The 14,855-nt window shown below is 52.9% G+C and overlaps 1 protein-coding gene across 1 annotated transcript in view; it reads left to right on the top strand.

Moving 5' to 3' along the window:
• The first annotated feature begins 1,496 nt into the window (after positions 1–1,496).
• The window catches only part of PFKFB3 (6-phosphofructo-2-kinase/fructose-2,6-biphosphatase 3), a 43,265-nt gene continuing 29,906 nt past the window's right edge, over positions 1,497–14,855 (top strand). The window contains exon 1 of the mRNA XM_075081667.1: positions 1,497–1,662. Coding sequence (XP_074937768.1) covers positions 1,647–1,662 — 16 coding nt within the window. The 5' untranslated portion in view covers positions 1,497–1,646. The remainder of the gene's footprint in view (positions 1,663–14,855) is intronic.

The following is a 14,855-nucleotide window of genomic DNA, read 5'->3' as shown; positions in this document are numbered from 1 at the left end:
CTCTGCTTTACCTGCTGGGCTGTGTCTGGCAGCGGCACGTGGACGTCTAGCCCAGCTGCCCTGAATTTTCCCAGCCTGCGGCCCTTTAGGGTTACTAAATGTTGAGGCAAATTCTATTTTTGGATGGTTTTTTCCCCAAGAAAATGGTTGCCTGCTCAATTTGGGTGGGCAGAGACCCAGCCCCAGCATGTCCTGCCATGTTCCCTAGGGACAGGGTAGAACCCAGCTGCTGCAACTGGTTCCAATTGCTGGAAGGAAGCCCAGCAGCCCATGCCACCACATCAAGAGTGCATTGGATCAAGTCCCTCACCTGGTGCTGAGGCTCAGGGACATCTCCACATGCAGCAGCCATCCATCCCGGAGCAGGGCAGAGACAGCAATGCCACCTAAGCCATTGATGTCCCTGCTACCCCTGCTGGAGTTATGGCTTTTGGAAGAGAGACCAGGGGGAATTTTTTGGAGTGCTCCTCACCCACTGGCTCAAATAGGTTTCTCCAGGGAGGGTTTAAGCCAAACCCAGAAGACTCTGCACTGGAGCAATAAAGAGTGCTTACCTTGACCATCGTGGTGGTCTGGATGGGGCTGCAGCCCGCAGTAGATGAGGAGGGAGGCTTTATACCACCATGGCCACCAGCATAGGGGTGGTTTTAAGGAAGGTCTGGGTGACTCCGGGATGGGGGGAGTCGTTCTACGGGGAGCAAATACACATGGTATTGCTGTTAACCACCAAGGTGGAAGGATGGGGTCCAGTCCTGTGTAGCTTAAGGAGTTTCTTTTGAACTCGCTCCAAGCCAGTGCCTCTTTCTACCTCCAGGGAGGGCAGTAAAGGAACCACAGTAAAAATAAACAACTCTCCCAAGCCGTAATGCTCCATCTTTGCTTCCTGCCGCAACCTGAGCTGCAGGTTGAAGGGCAGAGATTAAGCCACACAGACCTGACTGAGCTTCAAAACTCTTGGCTCAGGTCATGGCTCATCCCAGCCCCACACGAGCCATCCCTTCTGTGACCCCAGGAAAGGGGGATTTGCACATTCTCAGCATGGGCGTTAACACAGCAGGATCTGAGCCTCCAATTACCTCCACCTTGGATGGTCCAGCCTATGCGAGGGCAGACAGCGGATGCTAAGCAGGGGGATCTGAGTTTCTGGCTCCCTGGTATTGGATGCAGTTGAGTTTTTCCCAGTTTGGCCCACTGCCACCACAGAGAAGATGGGATCGGTGCTCTGCTGAGCTCACAAGATTGGCAGAGGTGATGTGGGAGGCCAAAACCCCATTATCCCACCCACATCCATTACACCCAGTTCTGTACTCGTCCTACCAGGAAATAAAACCACAATCCAAACAAAGAAAAACAGCTCCCAGTGCCTTACATCCCTTTCGAAGGCCATCAGCTCCCTGTCTGTGTCACCTCTCTCCCAGCTCTGCTGTCTCCGGGAAGCGAAGGGTTAAAAAGCTCAGATATTGCAAGAACTTCCTCCTGTCTGCAGTGCCTGCCTCCAAATGACGCTGGGTTCTGCTGGGCTTTGCCCAAATATGTCCATTTCCTTCTAAAAGAAGGAGGAAGAAGGAAGAAAATACAAAGAAGAAATATATTTATATTCATATATATTCCTATAAGGACAAGGCGTCCCAGCACAGCCCTGCCTCATGCCGTTCCGCAAAGGTAGGGGCTGGATGGGGGGGGGCAGCACCCTGGGATGCTCCCCCGGCTGGGGTGGGGGGACCTGGGGGACCCAGGGTGGGGCTGGGGTCTGTGCCCGGTGCGGTGCCTCCTTTGGGGTGCGAGATGGCTTTGCTGCACCGCTGGCTTTCGGGGGAGGATGGGGGACACTCCACGATGCTGGGCTGGCGGCGGGTAGAAATGCAGCCTGCAAAGGGTAACTGTCTCCCCTCCGCCTTCCCCTGGCTGGGGGGTTTTTTGTCTCTCCTTGCTCTGGGGGCATAAGCTGCTCTGGGTGGTGCAAGGGCTGGAGACGAGAAGGAAGCAGGATGTTTCTGGGCAGGGGGGTGGTGCTGGGGGTTGTTTTGGGCGATGTGGGCTGAGAACTGGCAATCTGCGTGCATTTGTGGTGGTCCTTGGGAGATGCTCAGCTGGAGGAACTGTGCTATTGGGAGCCTGGGAGGAGAGACCGGGGAGGTAACTGGCTTTTGAGAGGGGTACCCCACCTGGGCAGCCCTCTTTCACGCCGTGGTGCTCTTGGATCTGCACCCCAAACTTTCTCTTTTCCCAAAAATTCCATCCTAGCACCTGGCAGAAATCACCCCTTGCCATCCCCTGGCTTAGAAGCATGGGGCAAGAAGGACCCAGCTCAGACCTAAAACCCTGACGGCTGTTCCTGTGCTGCCCCACGGAGGGGATGGATGAGTTTTCCATCCTCTCCAGGCTGCTGCGAAGCGGAGGCCCTTAATGTCTCCTCTTCCTCACCCCAGAGGGTATCGTAGCACGGGCATGGTGGGGCACCGAGCAGGGTGCTCATGGTGGCCTCTCGTCCTAGCAGCTCTGCTGGGAGGAGGAAAGGAGAGGAAGAAGTCTTCTCCAGGAGACACAAAAGCCAGGGGAGGCAGGGTTAAGCTGGGATGCGCAAGGACACGGGGAGAAGATGCTGCTCACCATCTAACCCAGGTGCTTCACTGAAGCAAAGCGGCGTCTCTGGACCGGTGGGCAGCCGGCGCCGCGCCGGGCGCTGGCGGTGCTGGGGCCGGGGCAGAGGGTCCTGCTGCAGAGATGTTACACACTGAGGCTGGTGTGACGTGAAAGGGCAGCAGGGAGGGAAAGAAAATTTGGGAGCGAGGGCTGGATTTGTTTTTCTCACCTCTCCCCGCTGTGGGGAGGATGTTTTGGACGTGCGGCAGTTTGCCTGCAGTGATGTTCACAGAGCCCGTGACCTCAGGCGCGGAGATTTATGTTGCCATTTAAGGCTCAGTGAAGCGTGATGTGGTTCACACCCTCGCATCTTGACAGCGCAGCAGACTTCAGGTCTTGATTTAATTTTAGGTGATAAATGGATTCGTTTAGAGCAGAAGGAGAGATGCTGGGAGGTGGGTGGTTGGAGGAAAGCAGAGCGTGTCAGGCTTTAAAAGCGCTGAGCCCTTGGAGGTGAGCACAGAGAGCTGGGGGGAGCTTCCCGTGTTGGAGGGCAGCCTGTGTGGCCCCTCTGCAGCCTCAGCAGGGATCCCAGTGATAGAAATGACAGGCGGGTCTCCAGGACCTGGGGACATGTGGTGTGTTTGCGATGAGGATGCATTTCCATGCAGTCCTGCCCAGCACACCTGAACTGGGGAGGACCCCTTGGTTGGGGCACCATGCTGTGCTTGCCATCGCCGCTATATACCTGGGGCACATCCACCCTGCAAGTCCTTGGGACCTTGCTGTGGGCGATTTAGTTCTGCAGCCGTTGGATCACCCTCCCAGCCATACCTCCTCTACAGACTTCCTCTAGAGGTCAACCTTGAAATGCCAAAACAGCTGCCAGCAGCTCCCTGCATCAGTTTGCAGCTCCACCTTGGCCCAGAGGCCAAAGTGGGTGGATTTTGTCCATCGCGTGTTTTCGTGCGTGCTCAGCTCATGCTGGAGACCCCCCAGGAACCCCTTCTTCTTGCAGACGGAGACTTTAAGAGTCGCTTGGACTATAATAGACTGTAAATTTGGCCATGGCAATGCTTGTAGAGGTTCTCTGTAAGGCCCAGCTGCAGTCTGTGTAGACGTGACCCCAGTTGAGAGCATCCTGTTGGGTTGGTGGGACCCCATGTCACCAGCCATACCTAGAACACTGCTTGGTGGCTGCAGCTGGGCTGCCTGGGCTTCCCATGGGCACATCTATAGGCCACCAGGCAGGAGGGTTGTGGAGAGCACAGTCTCCTGGCTGTCCTTCAGAAGCTGCACAGAGCGAGCTGTGCATATCCTTAGTCTGCAGGAGAGTCAGGCATGAAGGTATTTTCTCTGTAGTTCAACTTGGTGAATTAAAAATCCTTGCTGAAGGTGGTGGCCTCAGCCAGACTGGAGTCAGGATGCCTGCTCGATCCTCCCAGAGGAAAACAAGGACTCCAGCCAGCTTGGTGAGGAGGCTGAGCCCTTGGCAGCCTCTTGGGAGCAGCGTCTCACCCCAGGGCTTGCTCACCGCCACCCAGATCTGGGGTGCAAAGAGGAGGCTCTGCCTAAAGGCTGCTGCTCTGCAAATCCCAAGTAGCTTGAGGCACAGGGAGACTTTGAGGTGTGCATTTTGGAGGCCCTGAGCTGTCTTTGCACACTCTTGCTTGTGGAAATGGGGTATCCTGGGGAGTCAAATGCAAACTCCACCCCTAGTTCTGCCAGTTTCTCATGGCTTGCAGCTTTGGCATCACTTTCCTGTGTCTCCCTGACAGGTCTGTGCTAAATCCTCATTGTCTTGGCTCTGTTCTGCCTCCTTTCTCTCTGGGCATCGTAGCCAGTGGCGTTGCCCCAGTTCTGCGCTTCATGTCTATACAACAGTTGCCATTTAGCCGACCTCAAGGCACTTGGCAGTTTCAGATATTAAAGCAAGGTATTTCTAGCAGAGATGCTCACGGACAGCTAGAAGGAATGACCGTAGGGCAGGAATTAATTTCTTGCAGCATCACCATAACAGCTGGGAGCACTGGAGAAAGTCCTGATCCCCAGGTGGTGCCGTTAGCCTGGCAAAGCCCCATCTGTGGCTAGCGCTCTACTGGCAGGAGATCCTGGGAGCTTTCACCTAAAACGCCCATTGCTCTGCCTGAAAAAATGGTTTAATTACTGCAGCTGACACGAGGAAGCCTGGGAGCATGCAGGTGATAAGCAGCCAGGATATTGCCAGGCAGTGGGACGTCGTCATTTGTCAAAGGACGAAGGAAATCCTGGTGGTGTTCCTGGCTGGGAAGGAGCAGGAGATAAGACTGAAAGCCAGCGAGCAGAGCTCAAACGGGTGATGCTGGGAGCAACTGGCTTCCCAGGGTATGGGTACAGCCGTTAGCATGTTGGCAAGGGCGTGACAGACCCATGGTGCAAGGTGCTCCCCAGCTGAAAAAAAAATGCATGGCACCATGAATATATATATTTATGGGTATATATAAAGGTAGAGGTTGGCTTTGAGCTGTTGGACTGGGGGGACCTGCTGTGTCCTGCTTGGACCCCAGTCATCAGGGCATGGTACTGCTCGTGTGAGCAAAGGATTCTGCATGGCGACGTGTGGCTTAAGTTGGGCAAGAAAGAGGACTCAGGCCCTGCTTGATGAGGGGGGCAGATTCTGGCGTTGGTGTTGATTTTGTCTGTTGATGGTCTTCTCTGGGACCACTGAGGAGGATCATGCTGGTGGCGGAGGTGGGCCTAGATGGATGTGGGCGGTGCTTTGGAGAGGTGATGGCGGATGCTGTATCCCTGCAAAGGAGCTGTGCTGACATGGAAATCAGCTGCAGTTCTGCAACACCAGCGCAACCCGAGGCAGAGCTTGGACAACTGCAGCCAACTGTGCTGAGCACGCTGTCTTTGCAGGACAAATGAGAAGAGCTCATAGCAAAGTGGAGATTAGAAGAAACGTGGGCATGATGGACCAGCATTGGATCCGGTGCAGCATCTGGAAGAGCAGCCATAGCTTGAGGAGGCAAAAGAAGAAGGAGGGACACTGGAAAAAGCACAAGCATGGTGGCTGGGGAGCTCCTGAGAGGTCTGGGGCTGAAACCTGAGCTCTGTCCTTCATCTGCTGTGGGAAAGCAAGAGGTGCCTCCTGGTTGCTACATGCATGAGTTGGGTTAAACATCTTTTCCCAGGCTGAGAGCAATCTGGTGGGCATCCTTGCATATGCCCTCACCTTCCTTAGCCCTCTGGAGTGAGGTGTCCAGCCTAAGCCAGACATCCAGGTCCCCCCAGGAGGCAATGAACCGGCAGGCCCAGAGGAGGGTGCTTTGATGATGGATAGGCTCAATGGCCCCAGTGGCAAACTCGCCACTGACGTTGACCTCAGGACAAGCCAGACACTTGGGTCCAAGCTGGCAGCATGCAGCTGAGATGAATACGACCTCAGAGCTAGCAAGGGGCTGGAGGAGCTGAGCACCCACCATGCCGCGGGGAGCATGAGGTTTGAAAAACCAGCCCTAGCCTTCCCAGGCTCCTTCCTCCCCACATCACACCTACTTCCACAAAGACCTATTCGCTCACCTTCAGCCAAGTTGTCTGGAGATCTCAGAGGCTCTCTAACAGCAGCCCCCAAATCCAGCCCTCGGGATGCTTGCAGGGCACAGAGCTGCTCTGCAAAGAGACCTCGCTCCGTGCCGCATCTGCTGACCCCATTGCAGATACGTTGTGTTGGATGTGTCTCGGCCCCCACGTCCCAGCCATGATGGGAGGGCTTGTCTGCATGGAGGTTTGCAGCATCCCGTGATGCTGGGTGGAGAAGAGCACCTGGCAGAGCTACACAAAGCCCTGCTGATGTCTACCTTCCCATGGCTCCTCTCTGCCGGCAGCCATCAGAGCAATCTCCTGCGAGCAGCTCCCATCCAAAGGTGTCAGAAGTTGTTATACAGCAGGAAAAGTGCTAACAGGAGTTGTTTTGTCAGAAAGGAGAAACGCCCTGGTGGGGATGGCTGTTGCAGAGGTGATTTCTGCCACCAAGCGCTGCAATTTCCAGCCGCATGGTGGGAGGAGTGGGTAGACAACCCGACCGCTGTAACAATACTGCTCTTTATTAAGCCTTTTCGCTCACTGCTAGCAGAAGTTGTGACGTCTTCTGGTCTCATTTCTGCTTGCTGAGATCAAGGAGGCTCTTGTTAGCAGAAGCAGAGGTGCCTTTTACATGGGAGCATGAAGGGAAAGGGCAGGACAGTGCCACATCCCAGTCTTATTTCTGCAGCATTTCCCCTTCTCTATCAAGCGCTTCCCTGATATCACAGCTCCTGCAGAGAGTCAGTTTATAATGCTCTCGGATGGGAAACTATCTGCTTTTGCAGAGTGATTCCAGCTAAGGGTGGAGATTTGTCTTTCTGCAGGTTTTTTTTGGTATTGGAAAGGATAATTTTGTCACTTTGGGCTGCTTTCTGGCTTGCTGGCAATTCCCTGCAAATCCACATGCTGCTGCGTTTGCTGATCACGTCACCCGTCGCTCCTCGATGTCGTGCTTTCCTGGCAGGCTTGGGAAAACTTTTTATCCAGTGCTTCCTATCAAAGGCACTGGGGATGATTTACGAGCATTGATGAGCAATGCCTCCAAGTGACACAGATGGGGAGCGGCCAAGGGGGGATTTGGGAGCTGCTGGAGGGGGTCCTGCCTGTGGGGGCTGTTCACGGTGATGGTGACGGTGACAGTGTGGGCGTCTGCTCGCAGCCGTCTGCTCAAAGGGCAGGGAGGAAACGTGCGGCAGAGCTGGCCCCAGCTCTTCTGACTCACCGGCTCGTGTCTGAGTCAAACCATTGCCTCGTTTTCAATGAACACCTTTCCTGGAAGGCTGAAAACCCCCTCGTGTCCTGATTTGCCCCTTGGCCGGTGTTTCTTGCCAGGGTGTTTTACTTCTGGCTCTTGGTTTCTTTTCATCCCCTTTTACCTCACCAGCCTTTTTGAGTGAAACACAAGTAGATGTCCCAAAGGAGCAGGTGTCTGTCCCCGCATCACACTGTCCCGGTACGTCTCTTGCTTCCTGCACCACCAAAACAGCACTTGGTGAGCATGAACTCTCCACTGCCTCTTTGACATTACACTTTCTTTAATGTTTGCGACCACTCATGGAGAGTTTTTAGTGGGTTTAAGGAGCCACTTGTGCCTAGCAGTTGTGTTCCTGATGGTGCTCATGGGGTTGTGCACAACCAAGTAGCAAAGCCCACCGTGTCTCATGGTGTTGGTGCAGCGAAGGACATGCCAGGCTGTGGTAGGGAGGTGGGATGCCCTTCACTGCCGACAGCTGGTGGTGGGACCACCACCCGCCTTGAAACTGGGGAAGGAAGCTTGTAAAGGGTGTGCAGCTGCCTATAGGGGAGCTGTAAGTTCCAGTGGGGGTTTTGGGACCCACTCTGCACCCTGATGGCTCCACAGAAACCAGGCAGTGGGATGAGATAGGTTGTTACAGCTTCTCAGACTTCCTGAGTCTGGGAATTGAAACCACATAAAGATGCAGTCACTGATAGCATCTCCTCATCTCCTAACCCGGGAGCAGGCAGATATGCCTGTAACCTGCCTTCCCAGGGCCAGCAACCCACCGATAAACTTGGAACGCTGGAAAACCTTCCCCTTGGTGTTTTACCTCACTCCTGCGTGGATGGAGGACTCCCCTGTGCTGTATTTACATGGGGAACAGCCATGACCCCGGTGCTTTCTAATCACATCACCGGCTGAAGACTGGGCTTGGTGGCTGTGTTACATAGGAAGAGCCAAGCTGGCTGGGCTAGGCTGGGCTTGGGCTGCGGCACAGGGTCTGTCCCCTCTGCAGGGAGCTCAGCATGGGCTTGGGCTTCACCCCAGTGCTCAGATTGCACCACCGACCCTCCCCGGGCCGCTTCTCCACCTGGCATCCCACCATCTCTGACGTTCCTCTTGCCATCGGGAGCCCGTGCTGGCAGGGCGACTGACATGCCGAACCCGTCCCTAACACACCCTCAACGATGGAGAAATTAATCTTGGCATAGAACGACTCCAAAGGCTTTAAATCAGATGACCATGGGTTTTTCGTGGAGGGTTGTGGGAGGATTTCAAAACGAGCAGCCAGCGAGGTGTGATCCCTGTTTGCCTGGTGCGTGCGTGCACGCACGCAGGCACGCATGTCTCTGCAGGGCACCCCACTTTTTTTTGTCCCTGCATAACCACAGTTTAAGGCTGAAAAAAAAAAAAGAGTATGGGGACAGGCCCTAGCTGGGAGTCAAGATCAAAAACACACTAGCAGGTTCAAATTTCCCTTCTGTTTTCCCCTGGAGGATTCCTTGTCCTCCCAAACGGTGTTAGGCTTTCCCTAATACCTAGCCAACGTTTCCTATATCTACCTTAAACCTTCCTTGCTATTGAGGACAGTTATAATTTTCTTTATAACATCCTTTTTCAGACTGAAAGCTGTTCACACGTTTTCCACCCCAGGTTTCTCCTTCCTAGAGCACAAAATCACCCTCATTTTGTGCTCTCCCATATATCCTATTCTGGAAACAACTGCTTGGTGTTGCCCACCCTGGCCTGTCCCACATCAAACCTCTTCCCAAAAGCATGGGGCCTGGAGGGAGATGTGCCCTTCTCTGGTCCTGAGGAACCAGCATCATCCAAGCCAGAAAACAAAATCCCCTGCATTTTCTATACCAACTTCCTGCTAAAACACCCTGGAACTGGGCTTTCTTTTTGGTTTTTAATTATTTTTTTCTCCAGGGGCTTCGTTGCTGTTTGTTTATAGTTGGCTACCAAGACTTTTTTATTCCCCCTCTTCCCAGTCCTTCAGTCGTCACTGGAAGATTTCCAGCTTTCTCACTCGAGGCAGGGGAAACTGAGGCACGGGAGGGTGCATCGATGCGCTGGAGGCCTCTGTGATTGTGGCTTTAGCTGCTCTTATCTGCAGGTCCAGCACTCTCTGCATCAAACCTGGCCGTGCCAGAGCATCCTGCACTGTGCCCCCCACGTTGGCACATTTTGGTGTGTGTTGCTGGTCCAGACCGTACCGTAGTGCAGTGTGGAGCTTCAAAATCAACCCGTGTGGGTAGGAGCAGGGTGTTAAAACCCCATTTGGAGGGATTTGGGTTAGAAAGGGGGGAAAGCTTTGCTCAGCCCTGGAACAGATTATCTGAGGACAGTGTGGGGAGTCTGAGACAGACAAATATCTCCCTGTGAAATGGCTTGGGGAGAAACGATGCTGCTTTGGGGCTGAGGAAGGGGAGATGATATGTCTGCTGGGAAAAGGGGGTGCTGCTGTGTTCCTGTGCAGCCCTCGGCAGCCGGCGTTTGGGCAGGGACACGGCAAGGCTGGTGTTAAACGGCTGCAACCCTCCGGACAACCTGATTTATTCCCCTCCTTGAAGCCTTGGCAGTCAACTCTGGAGCTTGTTTGCCCAACCTGATGCAGGGAGAGCCTTTTGCAGGGCAGCGAGGTGAACTTGTTTACCAACTTACTTGTTATTTTTTGGCCGTGCAAAGCCTGCTGGCAGGCAGCTGCCTGCGGGAGCTCACGCTTGGCCACCCGAGAGGGATGGCAGGGACACAGGGCTGCCGGAGCACGTGCCGGCCCCGACAAGCCGCACGGGCTGTGCATGCCCCGTTCACATGCACGCAGGGAGGAAACGCTGCCAGGCTCTGCTTTCCTGACCTCTCCGTCACCCAGCACTACCCCTGTCGTTCCCAGCAGCTGCAGCCTCCTCCGGAGACATGCGAAAGGGGCATGAGCAGCTACCGCCGGTGCCGGGGGGCTGCCAGGCTTTCCAGCTATTTCTAGGAAACCTGGAGAACAGCTGAGTCTAGTAAACAGCAGGCATAACATGCCAGTACCAGAAGTGTTTTTCTCCCAGCAGTACTGGGAGAAAAATTGCATGTCTTGCCTTCTGCACCCAGATCTGGCCACAATCTCCAAGGAGGGATGTAACTTCCCAGTTTCGGTCTCTCCGGAGCCAGGATGCTCCGGCTGCTTCTGCCAGGGGATAAACAGGAGGATGGGTTGCACTGCGCGTGTCTTGCTCGTGGGCTTGAAGGCAGGGACTGAGTGCCTGGCCCAAAGAGGTTGGATAATTCTGCCCCTAAAAATGCAGACAGGCACTGCTGGGTTATCCTGCACAAGTGGAGAATAAATGCTCCTTAATCACTGATATAAATTCATTTGGAGGAAACTTGTCCCTTCCCATATCCCAGGTATGATCCAAGTGAGCATCCCACCTTGATGCTTATAGGAGACTCTAGCATGCCCAGGGCAGAAATTTGAGTTTTTGCCCTGTTTTTTTCTCATGCTCACTGATTTTCTTAGAAATCCTCCTTATTAGCAAAGGATTTCTAACAGGAACAGTAGGACATGGCTGAGGCTGTGACTTGGGCTTGGGCAACCCCACGAAGCCCCTCTAACCCCAGCACCATGGGATGCTGCCCCACTTTGTGCCAACACCACTGCTCGGGAGATGGATCCGCACTTGCGAAACAACATTCACTTTGCAAAAAATTAAAAATATCAAAGAAAAGATAGCTAGTTGTTTGTTTTTTTTTTCCCAGCCTGGGTCCATTTCCCAGCTGGAGTGCTGGATCCAGTTTGCAGCTGAGGATGAGGCTTTGGGGTGGGAAGAGGGTCTCGGAAGCGGCTTCACCACCGAAATCTCTGTGTTGTGAACCAACCTGAGCAGGACGAGTTGAGACAAAAGAGGCACCTGCCAGCAGTGATTTTTGTGTTTATTTGTTTCTCCAAGGTTGATTTGCCAAAGGCAGGGGATGGACTTCTACCTCCTACCAGCTGTGAAGGACATGTACATGGGGGAGCGCAGTCAGCAAAGTCTTCAGTTGTCTTGAACATGAAATCACCTCTGGTTGCTGCCGTGCTTCCCCTCTCCTTTTTCTCTTTTTATAATTTTTGGGTGCAGCTGAGCTGCTCAAAAACTAACCTAAGTTAAACACATTGGCACCATAAATAGAAGAGCAATTTAATAAACCATTACATGGTTTATGGCTGTTGCAGCTGCAGCAATTTGGGCAGCTTCTCGGTGGAGAACATGAGGGTGGGAAGAGGTCTTTTTTAGGTGTGGCTTTATTAGTCCAAATTTTGGAAAATCTGAGGTTGCCTTTTCTGGTTTAGCTTTGGATGTCCTGCCATGCCGTGCTTGCAGCGATGTGGTTGGGTGGCCTTGGTGGCTAACGGCCCGGCTGCGAACAAGACAAGACAAGGCAACGTGGGATGAGGCTGGCATGTGCCAGCACCGAGTCTTAGTCACTCCGGTTCATCAATGACTGACTCTGTCTGAATGCAAAAGGACCAGATTTTTGAGGAGCATCCGAAGGCAGCAGAGGCGCAGGCTGCCAGGGACTGAGGCGGTTGCGTGCGCTCCTGCACGTGTCCGAGAGAGCTGTGCTTGCCCAGGCGTGAGGGCTGGATTGGACCCTGCGTGAGATGAGTTTTCAGGGCTGTTTAGCCGGTCAGCTCTGGAACAAGCATCTGTGTTTAAGGCAGGACATGTTAGTGACACGCAACGCATCCATGCTCAGAGCATGTCTGGCAGATATGGGAGACTGGTGGTTCTGTCACCCTCTGGCCACCCTTGCCTTCACCCCAAACCCTTGCTGGTGGGATCCCCATTAGCCACAACTGCAGAAAGAACTTGCTTTTGCATAGCTGGCAGGTTTGGGAAATGCTCTGGGCTCTGCCCATGCAAACCTCTGTGGATATTGGCACCCTGATGGGTGCAGACTGTAGCTCCTGTTGGCTCAACGCGTGGATTGGGACACCCAACCATCCATCTGCCCCACGAGGGAACGGGGTGCCCGGCATGTAGGTGCCTGGGACTATCCAAGCCTACAGGATAAATGCACAACGTGAAGCAAAGGAAGGTTGTGCCTTGAGCCCGAGCCTGGCTCTCTTTCTTTATTAGGAAGTCAGCAGGAGAGCCTGCCCAGGAGCCGGGTGGCCGTCGGATCTCTTGTTAACGCAGGCCACTCTCTAGCAGTTGTTTGAATTCAGCCTGATTGCTGGGTAAACAGCCGGGCTGGGAAATGTGAAACCCTCGCTCTGACCTTGCCGTCGCCGCAGGCGTCAGCCCGGGGAGGCGCAAGCGGAGAAGCACGGACCCAGCAGTGCGGTGCAGAGGAGCACATGGGCACGGTGGGGATGAGCACGTGGGGTGAGCCCAAGTCTCCTGGAGCCATTGCTTTGGTTTTCAAGGAGTGAGAAGAAAAAAATGAACCCTCTGGGGCACAGAGTCTGTGCTGTGATTCCCTAATGAGTGGTGATGCCGGGAATACTGAAGCAGATGCAATCAAAGCAGATTTCCCCCTTCTCCGTTGTATTCGGTGGGGACGGCTCATGGTCAATATCCAATGTGTGCTTTCATCTGTGCCATCCCCTCATGGCTCTGGCTCTCAGCTCAAGTAACAGCTGTTGTTCTGGGAGGAACCTGGGGCACTCCCCAGTGCTATGAAGCACAGCATCTTCCCATGTGATCCCTACCAAACTGCCAGGTACCCAAACACAGATTTGCTCCTATATGTTAAACTCCAAGGCAGCAATCTGAACATTCAGCTGAATTTTCTTCTTTTTTTTTTTTTTTTTTTATCTTCTTTCTTTTTTCCCAAGCAGCTGTTAACAGCATGCCATTGCGGGTTGGAAAATGTAAATGCATTTGAGAAAATATGTTGGCAGCAAACTCCCCATATTGTTTCAGCTTGTCCCAAAAATTCCAGAGAAGTTTCCCGTTAATATTTTTCATGTCTGATTGGAAAATATTGGGGAGAGAAGAAACAAATTCTGTAGATATTTTTGGACAATTTTAGCCTTTTTTCTCCTCACGCCAGGTCTCCATGGAAAATATTAAATGAAAAGCACAAATTAAAAACATCTGCTAGGAATTAGATAAATGGAAATCTTTGCCTATAAGCAGAAAAAAATTTTAAGAAAACCCTGATAAGGAAATCTAGTTATTTACCTTCTGCATTCCAGCAGTCTGTGTGATCTGATTCCAGTGATTCGGCTCAAAAAATCAGTGAAGAGAGTTGTTAGGAAATTGGAGATCTGAAAAGGTTACCCGCAGGAAGCTTTGACTATGGTGAGCTCCAGCAAAAGATACGGAAACTCAGACTGGCTCCTGCATCTGAGGAAAAAAACCTCCTTGAGATGCCTGCTGAGTGAAGGGCAGAGCTTCAACCAGTCTTTCATCTCTTGATCATTTTTGTTCCTGGTGCAGAGAATTCAGAAATCTTTGCCATCTCATGATGGCTTTCCGCTGGGCATTTTTCAGTGCAGTTGTGCACCTTCCGATTAAAAATGTCAACTTAGTGACCATATGCTTTCCCTCTTAGCTGTGTTTCACAGACTTCCTAAAAGTGGCCTCTGCAGGTCTCAGGTTTAAATGCACATGGCAGCAGTCTGGAGAAGTGGGACACTTAGACATCACCTCTTGATGCCTCGTGTTTTCCATCTGTTGAATGGAGAGGTGGACCCTTGGGGGGGCTGATCCAGGGAACAGCTCAGCTCAGAGAGTGATGTTCATCCCAAACAGTGGTTCTTCTTGGATGCAGTTGAGGTGTGTAGGGCACCATTGGGCAACCATCACCTGCCATTGCCTGTATGATCCCAGCCCTGTGAGGAAGCAGGGACAAGCAGGTTGTCGATATGGCAGACATGCTCACAGGGGTGTGGGTGGAAAGATCCTCAGCACGTACGCGGTTTCGAAATGTATCTCCTCATCAAAGCTCTACTCTTCCTCCCTACGTGGGACTCTGGATTGAACAAGGAATCGTGTTTTGGGTCACCTCGTGCTGGAGCGCACCGAAATGTGCATTGGGTGGCTTTGGAAGTAGACAGCACTGAGGTCACCCAACACATCCACAAGCTACAAACACCTCTGGGGCACATCTCATCCTGATATACAATCAATATCCATAGCAGGGCCCATTTCTCTCCATGGATGGTGCAAGCAGTCAAAGGTGACCAGCCCTTTGTAGACACCCAAAATGACATAAATCCTTCCCAAATGTTACTCACAGCTTTGCTGTGGATGGAGGCAGACACAGCAGGAGGCATGTGGGGCTGCAATGCTTCCTCCCTGCTCCGCATCCCCCAGGGAACATTTCCATCCCAGCCTCCCAGATGGTGCAGATCGTCCTGGGATGTTTCTTTGTAGGATGGCAATTAATCACCCCCCCCCCGGTCAAAAGCCCCTGTGTAAGGATCTGTACTGATATTAGTGGGGGTTGATAGCAGGGATAAAAAAATATCCTTTTTTCCTAG

Source organism: Phalacrocorax aristotelis, chromosome 1, assembly GCF_949628215.1.
Source record: "Phalacrocorax aristotelis chromosome 1, bGulAri2.1, whole genome shotgun sequence".
In the NCBI taxonomy this organism is placed as follows: Eukaryota; Metazoa; Chordata; class Aves; order Suliformes; family Phalacrocoracidae; genus Phalacrocorax; species Phalacrocorax aristotelis.
The sequence above is the reverse complement of the archived record's forward strand: the minus strand, read 5'-3'. Positions and strand labels throughout refer to the sequence as shown.